Below are 14,746 nucleotides of genomic sequence, written 5' to 3'. Positions count from 1 at the left end.
TTGGGCCGAGGAAATAGCAAACTGTCCCCGAGCTCCGGGTCCGAGTTGGAGCTGCAGGTGCCCGGCTTATGGGGGGCCTCCGCACAGCCAGCGTCGCAAGCCGCAGCCGCGGAGCCGCATCTCCCATAGTAACAAGCCCCTCCCTCTGCCGCCGCCGCCTCCGAGTTTACGAGTCTGCCGAGCTCGGTCCTCTTGACCCACTTTGATATCCGAATCTCAGAGCTTCTGTTTTTAACCGCGAGGGGGCGGTTATTTATTGTTTGATTGATTTAAATAGCTTGGGGAGGAGGGACAGTTTATGAAGCGAGAAAGCCGACTCCACTCCACCACACCCGAACCCTCCCTTCCCCGACACCTAGTTTCCGCCACCGCATTCCCTTTCTCCGCTCCTCGCCTGCCCCCCCTTCCTGGGACGCCTCGAAGCGTGGCGGTCGTAGGCGTGTGCGCGATCCTCACGTTCCGGGAGCGCGCGCGCCGCCGCCCCCGCCTCTTCAAGTCTGGCGCTGCCCGTGTCAGTCGTTGGCTGCGGGAGGGCGGCGGTGATGACGGCCTGGCGTGACGGGCCCGCCGCGGCAGCGCCTCCTTCTCCTCCTCCTGCCACCGCCGCCGCCGCCACCGAGGCCTCGTCAGACTCATCATGAGAGGTGAGTTCCGGGGGCGGACGGAACTGGGGGCGGGGGTGCCCGATGCTTTCCCTCTAGGCTCTTTCCCTCTCTCGGGGGGAGGCTACCCGCGTCCTCCCCCCCTCCTCTGTAGACTCCGGAGGCTCTTTGGTAACATCCGGAGTCAGATCTAAGAGCCTCACTTGGGCTTTCTGGGCTCGCCCCCTCCGCTCCTGCGCCTCCTGACTCCGACCTCCGGGCCCTGAGCTCCGATTCCGTGCTTTTGCTTGGGCCGTGTCCCGTGCCAGGGAGTGCGCGTCCTTCCTCTCCCTCTGCTCCGGGTTTCTCCGATTTCGGGTCTCAGCCCAGCTGAATCCCACTTTTCCTGGGCACCCCCTCCTTGTAGCGCCATTCTCATGTGGATTACTTCAGTCTGTCCTAGCTATACACACTGTGGTTTGCACGTTGTCTCCCGGTTTAGATTGTGAACTCTACGGCGAGGACAGCCTTTTGCCTCTGCGTTCTTTCCTTTTAGCACGATTTCTGGCACAAAGTAGGGATTTGGTGGAGCTGCCTACTCCCACAGAGACCTCCCTTTCTGCCCTAGACTCCCCTTTCATTTGGGAGCCAAAGCCAGGGAACTTTCCTTCTCCCACCCCCAGCTTCCTTCCCTTGGAAGAGATAGAGCTGTCCTGCCGTGGCCTCGGGGACCCTGGCGGCTTTTTGTCGGGTTAGGAGGAAGATTTGGTGCCTCCCCCACCCCCATCACGTCTTCCATGCCAATGGAACCCACAGCATTTTTTTAAAAGGGTACAAATTTGTCATTTTACTCTCTTCAAACTGAAGGTTGACCTGGCAGAATTAATCCGACTGTCAACAGGTGGCTGTTTTATGGGCTTAGAAGTCATTTAGCTGCATTCTCTTTAAAAAAATTAAATAGTGCTTTGCTGTTGACTGCAGCATTAATTATGGGTAATCATGCAACATTATTTGGCTCCAGTCTTCTAGAAAGTTTTATGGGGTAGAACTATAAATAACCTGAGCACCAAATTTACCTCTTTATGGGTTGTCTTCACCATCATGATGCTAATTAAAGGCAAATATTTTTTCCTAAAGAAATTCCAGATGTTTTTGTAGTTTATCATTTGCCTTCCTAATGGTTTAGTAAGAGATTCTAGAGCAGGGGTTCTCAAACTGCGGCCCACCGACCTGGCCGCTGAGGACGTTTATGCGGCCCGCCGGGTTATGGCAAATGGGCTGAGGGGCGGAGACAGAGTGTGAGGTTTTGTTCTTACTATAGTCCGGCCCTCCAACAGTCTTGAGGGACAGTGAACTGGCCCCCTAGTTAGAAAGTTTGAGGACCACAGGTCTAGATGATGATATTGTTCCAATATTACATACTAGCAATCTGAGGTGTTGAAAACTAAGAACTAATATAGTGAGAAGCTGAGTTCCTAGGAGAATTAGCAGTTCTCTTTTATGAGAACATTTGTTGGGCATCCATCCTAATAGATTAATCTACTGCCTTCTCTTAGTAGGATTCATTTGTTGTTCAGTCATTTTTAGTCATCTGACTTTTCATGTCCTGATTGGGGATTTTCTTGGTAAAAATACTGGATGGAGTGGTTTGCCAGTTCTTTCTCCAACTCACTTTATAGATGAGGTAGGAAAGCAAATAAGGTTAAGTGACTGTCTAGGGTCACACTATAGTAAATGTCAGAGGCCACAGTTAAATCCAGATCTTCCTGACTCCAAGCCTGGTGCTTTATTTACTGTTCCACCTAGCTGCCCTCCATGTTTGCATAAGAATTTTTGTGTAGGAAATTTACATAAGAGAGCATTATGGTAATAGATCTTTAATAAAGAACTAAGGAAGGAATAAGGGTCTAGTAAAAAGCCATATGAACCTGAAATACCAAAAAATACTTGCTGTGGTTGTTGGTTCTGGCAAATAAAAATTGCTAAAGGACAATATATTGTTTTCTCTGTTTAATCATAATTCTCTTCTCAAATGTATTTTTAAAAGTTTTTTTTTTTTTTAAACTATTTCTTAGGAGATATAACCCTCAAACAAATAAATCTGGATCAAAGGAAAAGCAGTCCAAAGCCATGCAAGCCAGCTGTAGTCATCTTCACAATCTGCCAGGAACTGGAAGCAGTGAGACTGTCCCAGCTTCTCATTGTGCCCATTCTGTAAGAATGACTGGTGAAGCTGCTTGCCATCATCCTGGAGAAATTCACATCCAGATAAGCTCTGTACCTGGAGAGTGTGGTGAAAGTCTGAGCCCTAGAAACCTAAGATCTGCTTCCCAAAGCAATACCCAAGGCTGCATACACAGTCGATTAAGGAGTCATTCACACAATGAAGCAAGGCAACCTGATGATGCTACCATGGAGCAGGGAGAAAATGGAAGCAGTTCTATCTCTGAGTTTCGCTATCTGTTCCGTTGGTTGCAGAAAAGTCTTCCATATATTTTGATTTTATGTGTCAAACTTGTAATGCAGCATATAACAGGTATAATAGTGACTATTAAGTAACTAATTGCTAAATTATTTCATTTATTTTATTTATTGGATAATTTAACATTCATTTTACTTATTTTTGTTAGCTTTTACAATGTGATATATTTTGTTTTAATTTGTCTTAGTTTGCCATAATCCATTGCTAGCTAGAATACTTTTTGGAAGTTGAACATTTCATTTTGCTATCTTGAAACTCCTGTTTGATTTTTTTTCTTCCAAATAACTGGCACTTATTTTCTAACAGGCATTTCTCTTGGAATTGGGCTGCTAACAACTTTTATGTATGCAAACAAAAGCATTGTAAATCAGGTTTTTCTGAGAGTAAGTACAATATTCAGCAATTAAACATTTTTTAAAACACCAAATTTCTCTAGATTTTCATGCTAACTTTCGAGAGAAATGGGAAGACTAGATCATGTGAATTTGGCAGACATAAATGTATGCATTATGACATTCATAAGGTTTCATTCTCAACTACATTACATGGATAATTTGCCTATCCTTTTGTTGCATTTCTTCATCTGATCAAAGAAGAAAGTATGTGATTGGCATCCTGATAGAGGAGTAATGCTCGATGAATTAAGCATTTTTAGATCTTAGAAGATACTTTCTAACCTTACAGAAAGAATTAAATGAACAAGTGCCTCTATTCTGGGAGTTTGTCCATATTTACAATAATATAACTAACTATAAACATCTGCCAAATATGCTACCTATTGTTTTAGGGTAGAATTGAGTTTAAAATAAATATATTGAACTTTTATTTGCCTTTCCAATGTTAAGAAAATCTAGTAAGGGTATCATAACATAATTGGTGAAGTAGATGATTGCTTGGAAAGTACATATCCAAAATTGGTATGGGAGAAATGCACATGTTTAACATATATTGGATTATTTGCCCTCTAGGGGTAAGGGGAAGGGAAGAGAAAAAAATTTGGAACACAAGATTTTGCAAAGTTGAATGCTGAAAATTATGTATGTATATGTTTTGAAAATAAAAAGTTTTAATAAAATTTTTTAATTGGCTAATATGGCAGAAAAGGAAAATAATAAATGTTGGAAGGAATGTGGGAAAATTGAGATATTCAAAAAGTATATCCTCATATTAATGTTTGGAAAAATTGAATTAATTTGCCAAATTTCACATTAAGGCAACTTTACAATTATATACATTTCAGCTATAACTCACAGGCAGAAAGTGATCCTTTTTCAGTTTGGCAAAGAGAATTGCAAGTGTTTAAAAAAAAAAAAAAAGCTCTATATATGATTTACCCAATAAAGCTTAATTACCTTTTAAGAACTTAAGATGAGTCAATACAATTTGTAAAGTATTTTTGAATTGACAATGAATTTTTAAAATGACCTTTAGAGAACCACTTGACTTTAAAACTCAATTAAAATAATAACATTTTAAAAATTCAACAAAATTATCTTCCTTTTTGAAGAAAGTGGAACTTTACCCCAAGTGGAATTTGACTTTTTTTGTACTTGGCTAGAAGTCCTTTTATAATCTGTTTACATGTGGGCTAATCTACTTGAAATCAGGCTTTAAGATTTTTTTTTTTTATCTTGAGGAAAATCTGTATTTGCAAAATTTGTCCTAAAAAATCAATTTTACTACTTTATTAAGAACTAAAATTACAAATTATAGTGACTTACAAATGAACCAGATGTTTTCTATGCTTAAGGCAAATCATTCCATAAAAATAACTTAAAAAATATGGAAGTGAAATTTAAAATTATTCATATGCATTTAATCTGGAAAATTCAGTGGTAAATCATAATATTTGTTTTATTTTACAGGAAAGGTGCTCAAAGGTACAGTGCGCTTGCTTACTGGTATTTTTAGCAGGATCTTCCATTCTCTTGTATTACACCTTTCAGTCTCAATCACTTTATTACAGGTAATTGGAGCACATGTCCCATTTTTATGTATGTCAGTATTTTTTACCGGAAACTTTAGTCTTTTAGGTATCCACAAAGATTTAAAAGCTGTTTCCAGGTGTCATATAGTATTTAGAGCATTTAGAGACTTCATACCAAGAGCAGTTTATACTCTTGTTACAATATAGAATTGAGATAGAAGACAGAATTGTTGGATGTAGTTCCAGGTTTAATAAAGTAGAATCTAGTTGCATTCTTAAATAAAAGTGTGAGATACTTCAGAAGGTTGGTTTTTGAGATGGTAAATTAAAACTAGGTTATATAAAAAAGTGAAACCAGAAATTTATTTTTAAATTCCTGTTAAGGAATCTAAATTTTTAATTCACTATCCTTCTGAATCAACATTTGAGATAATTTTATTTTTTTAGATTGTTTATTATTCTACATAAAGGGTTTTTAGCTGATTTTTTTTTTTTTTTTTTTGAAAATAGAGTAACACTTTTTCCCCTCCCAATAATAATGATGTATTTCTTTTGGTAGCTTGATCTTCTTAAATCCTACTTTGGATTTTCTGAGCTTCTGGGAGGTACTCTGGATTGTGGGAATTACAGACTTCATCCTTAAATTCCTCTTCATGGGCTTCAAATGCCTTATTTTATTGGTGCCTTCTTTTGTGATATCTTTTAAATCCAAGGTAAGAAAGTATCTTCTATTCATGTAGAAAAATGTTAATATTAAAAGGATTGAATTTAAAATCCTCCTGCAACTTTTTTTTTTTTAAATTAAAAAGCATCAGATATGAAAATCCTAATGCATTCCCTCAGTTATCTATATGTGAAGTCTCTATTTTGTGAATTATCTTGCAGCAATTGTCATCTCTGGCTGACAATTCTCTACTACTAGCTGGGATTTGTTTAGAAAATACAAACAATGTCAGGCCAAGGAAATCATAGAGATATAATAAATACATCTATTACAAAGAAAAGTAGGCCTAAAGTCAAATACAGATTGAACTTTAGGGGAGTTTAGATATCTTTCTCTATAGAGTTGCCAGTTAATATTTGACTAATTTTTCAGTAAAATCTAAAAAAAGAAAAAACAACTGATTTTGCTTCAGTAAAAGTCAGAAAAATAAATAACTGAGAATTTTTCTGGGATTTTTCATCTTTCATATCTTAACAGTTCATTGATAGTTCCAGTTTTACATACTTCCCAGGTGAAGAGAGATATTATGCTAAAATTTAAATAAAGTTAGATGATCTGTACAATCATACAAGTTTTTTTTGTTTTTTGTTTTTTTTGGTTATTCTAAGTAGCAGAATAGAGAAGGCTAGATTCCTGGATTCCTAGGTTCCCATTCTGGTTCTGGTACAATGTATCCTAGAAGAGATAGTTCTGAGCCTGTTTTCTCATTTGTAAGACAGGGAGACTGGAGGGGTTTCAATGTGTGATCTATTGCAGCTGTAAATAATATGATTCTGTGAAGTCTTATGATGATGAAATTTAGGATTTGACAATGATAAGTTGTGTTCTGTCTAATAATTGTCTTGATTGTATTTAAAATTAAGCTATATTTTATACCTTTTTAAAACAATATTGTAGAGCTGTTTAGTTTTCACTGAAGACCAGTTGATATATTTTTACTTTAATATTCCTTTCCTTAAAATTCTATTTTGAAGTAAGTGAATTCCCTACATAATCTAGGAATCGGGCTGTGATTCTATCTGTATAACAATATCTGTTAATTTCTTAAGTAAGCTATCACTGAATTTTATTAGTAGTTAATAATATTTGTAGGAACCAGTGGTTCAGGTCCTGGTTCTGCTTTTTAACTGCCCATGTGACCATGGGCAAGCCTCTTCACCCCTCTGGGATTCCACATTTCCTGATTTGAGAAATGGGGGAAGATTAGATTAAATGATCTTTCTAGTCCCTTTAGGCTATTATGATGTATAGAGCTGTGTATATAAAGTTTATACTGAAAGCTCACTGTGGATTTATATGTGTTTTTCTTTTCTTCTTTAGGGCTATTGGTATATGCTCATAGAAGAATTATGCCAGTATTATCGAACTTTTGTTCCTATTCCAGTTTGGTTTCGTTATCTTATTAGCTATGGGGAGTTAGGAGGCAGTGTAACAGGATGGAGTCTTGGGATTCTACTGGGTCTACTCTACCTCATTCTAAAAGTATGTAATACTTAATTTGCCATTTATAAATTTACTAAAAATCTTATTAAGAAATATTTCAGGAGAGTGACCACCCTGTTCATACCCTGTTATTGACTAAATAATCACAGGCAAGTAAATCACTTAAACTTGCTAAACTTGTTTTTTCTAATGTAAAAATATAAGGCAAGTAGTTTAACTGAATTAGTGTGAAAAGTTAGAAATTATATATGATATTACTATGTAGTATTTACTTGAGGGTTCCATACTTTAATCTGAACTACCACTATGGTAAAGTAATTTAAAAATATATATTAAAACCTACATAAGGCCATGCACTTTTCCCTTATTGGTTTTTGACATTATCATGTTAATTTGTACCTACTACAAGTTTATAGAAGTATGATGGACGGAGTATAAGATGAAGTACCTTATGCATATATGTGCCTTATGCATTTATGTATTGAATTTGTCATTTTAGATTTTAGTTGACCTCGTAGGATTATACCAACTTGGCAGGGAGTTGTTTTAATTCTATAATGAAATTGAAATTAAATTTGAGACACAATTTAATATGGAGTTAAAGGAAGTTTGGGTAGGACTTTTTTACATTCCAGAAAATGGACCTAGAATTTAAACTATTAGATTTTGAATTAAGTGATTTGGGGAATAGGGTGGAAGATCATTACATTACTGAAAATTGAATTAAAGTTTAGAAAACCGTAGCTTTTTGTAACAAGTCCACTTAATTCTTATTCACTATTTCAGCTTCTAGACTTTTTTGGGCATCTAAGAACTTTCAGGCGGGCTTTACGGATATTTTTAACACGACCAGTAAGTATCCCGTTTTCTAGCTACAGAAAAATATTACATACATTTTGTGTTAGAAAATGTTATCTTGATAGCTTATTCTAAGAGGTGCTCATAGGTAATTTCTTATAGTCTCTGAATGGTTTTCTACTTCACATTATGTTTGCATTTTTTGTCATTGGGACTGTGGTAGATATCAGGTGTTCTTTCTAAGCAGTCAGCAAGAATTTATTAAATGCTTAAGCACTGTGGATAGGGCAAAAACATTTCCTGTCTTCAAAGAGCTTCTATTCTAATGGGGGAGACAACATGCAAATAACTATACATACAAGATATATACCATGAACATAGTTGGTAATATCAGGAAGACACAAGGGTTGGGTCGGAGCAGAAAGGCCTCTTTTGCTAGGCTACAGGTGAGGATGGAGAGCATTCCAGGTTGGGAGTGGCCAGTGAACAGGCATGGAATTGGGAGATGCATTTTATGTGCTAAGAACAACAAAAAGGCCGGTATTGCTGGACTGCAGAGTATATGAAAGGAATAACACGAGAAGACAAGTCAGAAGGGATCAGATCCTGAAGAGCTTTAAATGCTACACAAAAGACCTTAATAGTTGATTCTGTAAGTAAAAACCAATGGAGTCGGGACAGCTAGGTGGTACAGCAGTGTATATAGCACTAGCCCTGAAGTCCAGGAGGATTTGAGCTCAAATCTGGTCTCAGACACTTAACACTTCCTAGCTATGTGACCCTGGGCGAGTCACTTAACCCCAATTGCCTCAGCAAAAAAAAAAAAAAAAAAAAAGTGATATGGGCCTACACCAGGCTGATAACTGTCTGAATGGAGAGAAAGGGTTATAGGGTTCTATACCAGAGATGTGATAAAAGGTAGAAAGGGCAAGACTTGGCATCAGATTGGATATGTGGAGTGAGTGTGAGAGAGAAGCTGAGAATAATACTGAAGCTGTAGGCCTGAGTGACAGAAAGAAACATGGTGTCTCAGTGGTTAGAAGGAAGTTTTAAAAGAGGGGAGATTTTCAAGTGAAAATTCCCAGAACTTGGAAATGTCCAGTAGGTACTATGTGCTGATAAGAAACTAGAAGAGAAGTTAAGGCTAGATATATAGATATGAGACATTGTCTCTGAAATGGAAATGATAGAAGAAATGATTATGAAACTCATGGAAGCTGTTGAGACACACTATATACTGCAGAGGAAGAACAGGGGCCTAAGACAGAGCCTTAGGAGATAATTCACTGGGCAGGTCTTAGGGAAGATCCAGCAAAAAAGGCCTAGGAGTGGTCATCCAGATGACCAGGAGAGAGCAGACTAGGACATCAGACCTAAAGAGAAGAGTGTCCAGGAAGAAAGGTTGAAATTTTGAAGGCAGAAAGGTCAAGAAGAATGAAAAGTTTAAAAAAAAAAAAAAAAAAAAAAAAAAAAAAGGCTGTTATTTATTCCAAACTTGTAGTACAATTTGAAACTACAGTTTTGAAAGAACTTGTGTCTAACAATTAAGAAACCTTAACCAGGTTCAGTGGAATAATGGAGTTGAAAGCCAGTTTGAAGTTTAGATTCAAATGAAAAATATTTTGATGAACACTTTTAACTAGATGTTAATTGTTACAATACACATGCATTTTAAATATGCTTGTATTCAAAAGTTTATCAAGGAAGCTCTGTGCTATACACGTTAAATGGATCTCTCAAGGATAAAGCTTGTATATATCTAGGTGAGAAAGCTACATCAACCTTATGAGATAGTGTAGTTGACTTCTTAAAAAAACAATACCTGACAATTCTAATACTGTTGGGATGGTAAATGCTGTCTACATCCAAAGAGAAAACTATGGACACTGAAGATGAATCGAAGCATAGTATTTTCACTTTTTTTTTTTTTTTCATTTGTTTGGTTTTCTCGTGTTCTTTCTCTTTTGGTCTGAACATGACAAATATGGAAATGTTTAAAAGAAGTGCACATATTTAACCTTTATCAGATTATTTGCTGTCTTGGAGGGGGGAGGAAGGTGAGGGTAGGAGGAACAAAAATCTGTAATACAAAGTCTTACAAAAATGAATGTTGAAAACTATATATATATATATTTGGAAAAAGTGAAATACTATTGAAAAAAGAAACAGTGCCTGAAAAGATGAAAACTGCGTGCCTCACTCTTTGCAGAGATGGAAGACTTTGTAGGTTTGGAGCATTGTCAGATTAGGTTAATCTGTTTAATTTTGCTCAGTTTCTTTAGCCAAGATATTTGCTCTGGAAAGTTTTTCAAGGATTTATTAATATTGCCTTAAAAAATTTATGAGCTTTTATTTCCTTCCCTTTAATTCCCAGTTAGCTCCCACTGGTATAAGATGAAACATTCTTTTACTTTGTAATAGCTAGCTCCCTTAGGTAGGACTTTAAAGTTGCAAATTACTTTGTATTTATGCTCACAATAGGGCTGAGATAGGTAGTATCATCATACCTGTTTTGCAGATGAGGAAACTGAGACCCATAGAGGTCAACAGACTTGCCTAGGGTCATGTTGCTATTCAAACTCAGATCTTCTCGACTCCAATTTCATATATGAAAAAATCTTTGCAAAATCTCCCCTTACTAAGGTAATGATTTCTTCTCCCTCTATTTGTATGATTTCACTGCTTTCTGCCATTTAGATAAATCCTTTGGAGGTTTGTGCCAGATAGAAAACCAGTCTGACTCTAGAAAGGCTGCTAAAAATTTGACATCACATAGATTTTAGGAAGAAAGTGATGGAGAGGCAAAAACTTTGAAAATTAAGGCATATGAATGACAGAAAATAAAAAAGCAAAATTTCTTGTTTTTGTAGAGTTATGGGGTGACAGCCTCCAAGAGACAGTGTTCAGAAGCTGATGATCTTTGTTCCATCTGTCAGGCTGAATTCCAGAAGCCTATCCTTCTTATCTGCCAGGTAATTATAAGTTGCCTATTAAAACCATGCAAATCGTTCCCACGGCACCCCCTCCATTACTCTATCCCTTGTGCTTAGTTTAGGAAGATAACAGCAGGAAGAGTATAGAAAATAAATCTGTGGAACTAAAAATGAAAGCAATCTGGACATTTCTGGGGAGAAAACTCCAAAATTTTGAAATTGATTTGACTTAAAATTTTCATTTGGCAGTCTTGAAAAATACCTATATTTGGGCTAAAAGTGCAATTTCAAAAGCATAAATATCACCACCACTAACAGCATTGTAATTTGAATGATTAAATTATCGTATGCCTGATGCTGTAAGCAAAATTTTCAGTCAGGAGACCTATTTCCTGAATCTGCCCCTATATAACTGTGTGATTGGATTAGTTAGAATTTCTAAGAGTCTCAAATTTATATCTAAATTGAAGATATGATCTAAGTCGGTCTGAAAATCCTATGTAATAGGCATTTTAGATAGTAAAATGTTAGGTAGAATGTTTACCAAGTGTAAAAGTCAGTTCTTGCTTCCATTACAGCATATATTTTGTGAAGAGTGTATCACGTTATGGTTTAATAGAGAGAAAACATGTCCACTTTGCAGAACTGTTATTTCAGACCATGTAAACAAATGGAAAGATGGAGCCACTTCATCACATCTTCAGATTTATTAAATCCTGTCAACTGCTATTTGGTGTTTGTAGGATGCTGGTTTTCATTTGATGTTTAAGTAATGTGGGTACTGCTATAATTGAATTTTAAATGGATTTCCAGTGTTTTTTAGTTCAAAACTAACTTTTGAGCATCCAAATCAGACATTTTAAACTATTAGAAACAAGTTAAAGAAAATTCTGTCTACAGACATGGAATTTTAAGAATTAAATGGGTAAAAAGCAACCCTGTGTTATTTTGACTTTTCTTCTAGTTCAGTGTTGTTCAAACACCACTTTCATCTGTGTATAATTTAATGATGTGTGTAATGATAAATTGTTTTCAGTAGGTAGTTGGAAAACTAATAGTAATTTGTTTTGAGGAACTTGGGGCATTTTTCCCTGCCAGAATTCAAAATTTTATTTTTCCATGGTTTTAGGTACATGTATATAAAATAATTCTACCTTTTTTAGAGAACATTAACTTTTAGAAATCTAATTCTCAATTATTCCTAGAATTCTTATGCTCCCATAAGACATTTCAGTGTATTTTTCCTATGTTGGCTTTTAAGAATAACAAATAATACCTTTAAAATATTTTATAAAATTTATATTTTTAAAATGTAAAATTCTATATTTTGTCTAAATCAGATTTTCCAAGTCAAAGAAACTGACTAGGGAAGGTATATTTTGACTTGTATTGTTAACTGTCAGTTTGACTAGCAATCAATGAGAATAAATGAAATTTAAAACTTTTTTGGTAGACTTTACACAAGCATGCTGCTGTCAACTTAGCTGTGTATTATTTTGTTTTTATCTAGTGGTACTGACCTTGAATAGTTAACAATATAATTTGTTGATGATAATTATTACACCAAGAACAAATTCCAAAAATTTACCCTGAATCTGAAAGGAATCTTCATTACATATTTTTAAAGCCACAAAATGATTTAATTTCTTTTAATCTTTCATTTTTTTTTTTAAGCACTATTCCTGTAGTTCACTTTGGGATTATTGTACCCTTGAAAAATCAGGCTTTCTTACATATTAGTTACTGTACAGCTTTGAAGTATTATTTTGTAACTTATTTTTTAGTTAATATTTCTTGACTTAATTTGGTCTACGTATGAAAAGAAAGCATATTTAGTCTTTTTACTTCTTTGAGGAAATGGTATTGAAGTATTATCAAATGAGTCAGTGCTACATAAATGGAAAAGTTGTCACCTTATATTAGTAAGCTAATTTTCAGAGTTATATTTTCATTCTTGGAAGAAAACTCGATTAAAGAACCTAGTAGAGAATTTTAAGGCAGAACAGCCTTGTCAAAAAGTTCAAATTTCGTATCAAATCATTTTACTTTTTAAGTTTTATAAAAATTAGAAGAATTTTCCATTTTTGCTGCTACAAATTCATGAGTTGTTTTTATGATTTCTGTAAAAGTAGCACATTATATTGTATCACTGTATTTCAAGGGATATATTTGTACTTAATGTTTCCAGGGTTGGCTTTTAAGTCAGTTTTCTTTAAGTTCTTTGTTTTAAAGCTTGTTAGGGCATAGAATGAAATCTTCCCTTGAAAGTTTCTTGAAATTGTGTTCTAATCGGTATTTAATTAGAGTTTGCACCCATGGTGCCTTTTAAATTTGCAGTGTGCCTTACTGGGCAGAGGAGCTTCCTTTCTTCCTATAGTTCCCCCAAAGAGTTTGCTAAAGTTGGTAGGGTGGAGGGATCTTTTTCTACCTGCTAAAGCATTAGAGCTGCCAGTTTAACAGCTAATTCCTCTGCAAACTCCCCTAATTTGACCCACAAATCGGTATGGGTGGCCTTAATAAAAAGAAATGTAAAGAGAATTGCTAAGTAAAATTAGATGGGCTATATATCACTTAGATCAAAGATTCTTTGGTGGAGAGGAAGTGGGGTGAAGAGAGGCAATCTGGATTTAGTGACTTGTCCACTGCTAGTAAGTGTCTGAGGCCTGATTTGAACTCGGGTCATCCTGACTCCAGGGCCAGTGCTCTATCCATTGCACTACCTAGCAGCCCTCTAGATCACAGGTTATTAATCTGAGATCCATGAATACATTTTAAACAACATTTTGCTAACTGTCTTTCAATATAATCAGTTTCCTTTGTAATACTATATATTTTATTCATTTAAAACCATGATTAAAATTCCAGAAAGGCCTGTGACACTAAAAAGTAAAGAAATTCTGGGATGGATTGTATGACAGACTAATTATAGGCAGGAAGATCTGCATCAACAGTTTGGGAGAGGGGGGTTTATACTGTTGTTCTAATTTTCAATTTCTTCTTGGAATGCCATCTCCCTTTATAAGATTACTATTTATACCTCAGTGCCTTACGTTAGCACCACTATTGCTCTCTTCCTTCAGCAATTTTTCTCTCCAGTGGAATTCATATTTTGTGCTACCTTTCCACTTGTATATTGTTTTATGTTATAGTTATTTGTCTCAGATTGTAAGCTCTTTGAGGGCAGGGATTGTGCCTTATATAAATTGTGTAGGATGTGGTAGCTCAGTGCTATTACTAATAAATATTTGAATTTGAAGCCAGTTTGGGACTAAAAAACTTGAACAGCACATGATTTAATGTTGTCTTAACTTTTTCTTGGTTAAAATGCATCACTACAGCACCCATAATGCATCTAGACACCAAGTCATTTCTGCTCTGTACGAGTTCCCAACAAGTCATACCTATACCTATTTCTAGTTTGAAGTTTTACTTCTTTACTCCTATATATCTATACTTCTATAGCTAAAAACAACGTCAAAAGAGAATGGGTAGAACATGGGACTGGGCTGTAAATAGCCTAATGAAGTAGAGGCACTCTTATGCTAACCTTTCTCTTAGGAAATGTTGAAGGTGCAGAAGAACTGGAGCACATTTCACTGAAACAAAGCCTACTTTGTCTTCTCTCAACACATGCATTATGAAGGGGGGGGCACCACTATTTCACAAAAAGGTGCAATGTCAATCTGAGAACTACTAAAAGCAATGTATTAAAAATCACTGCCATACACTGAAGTCTCCCTCTGCAAGATAATTATATGTACAACCCTTAGATGAGCTCATGAACTTGCTTTTCTCTCTAGCTGTGATTTGTCTCTTTAGGGTCTCACTTCCTACCCATCTTTATCTTTGTATGACTAA

The 14,746-nt window shown here is 36.1% G+C and overlaps 1 protein-coding gene across 1 annotated transcript; it reads left to right on the top strand.

The window, feature by feature from the left end:
* Positions 1-461: 461 nt before the first annotated feature.
* On the top strand, positions 462-11,824 carry RNFT1 (ring finger protein, transmembrane 1). The gene is made up of 9 exons (XM_074261978.1): positions 462-644; positions 2,657-3,117; positions 3,370-3,446; positions 4,929-5,029; positions 5,550-5,703; positions 7,035-7,196; positions 7,944-8,009; positions 10,826-10,927; positions 11,467-11,824. Exons 2-9 carry the CDS (start codon positions 2,712-2,714, stop codon positions 11,599-11,601), a joined length of 1,203 nt encoding a protein of 400 aa, XP_074118079.1. The 5' UTR covers positions 462-644; positions 2,657-2,711; the 3' UTR covers positions 11,602-11,824.
* Positions 11,825-14,746: the final 2,922 nt, after the last annotated feature.

Source organism: Sminthopsis crassicaudata, chromosome 4 (assembly GCF_048593235.1).
Source record: "Sminthopsis crassicaudata isolate SCR6 chromosome 4, ASM4859323v1, whole genome shotgun sequence".
Lineage (NCBI taxonomy): Eukaryota > Metazoa > Chordata > Mammalia > Dasyuromorphia > Dasyuridae > Sminthopsis > Sminthopsis crassicaudata.
The sequence above is the reverse complement of the archived record's forward strand: the minus strand, read 5'-3'. Positions and strand labels throughout refer to the sequence as shown.

Coding starts and splice junctions, on each gene's coding strand:
- RNFT1 (XM_074261978.1), top strand. CDS start 2,712: ATGCAAGCCAGCTGTAGTCATCTTCACAATCTGCCAGGAACTGGAAGC. Junction 5,030..5,549: donor TCTCAATCACTTTATTACAG/GTAATTGGAGCA, acceptor TTCTTTTGGTAG/CTTGATCTTCTTAAATCCTA. Junction 7,197..7,943: donor TACTCTACCTCATTCTAAAA/GTATGTAATACT, acceptor TCACTATTTCAG/CTTCTAGACTTTTTTGGGCA.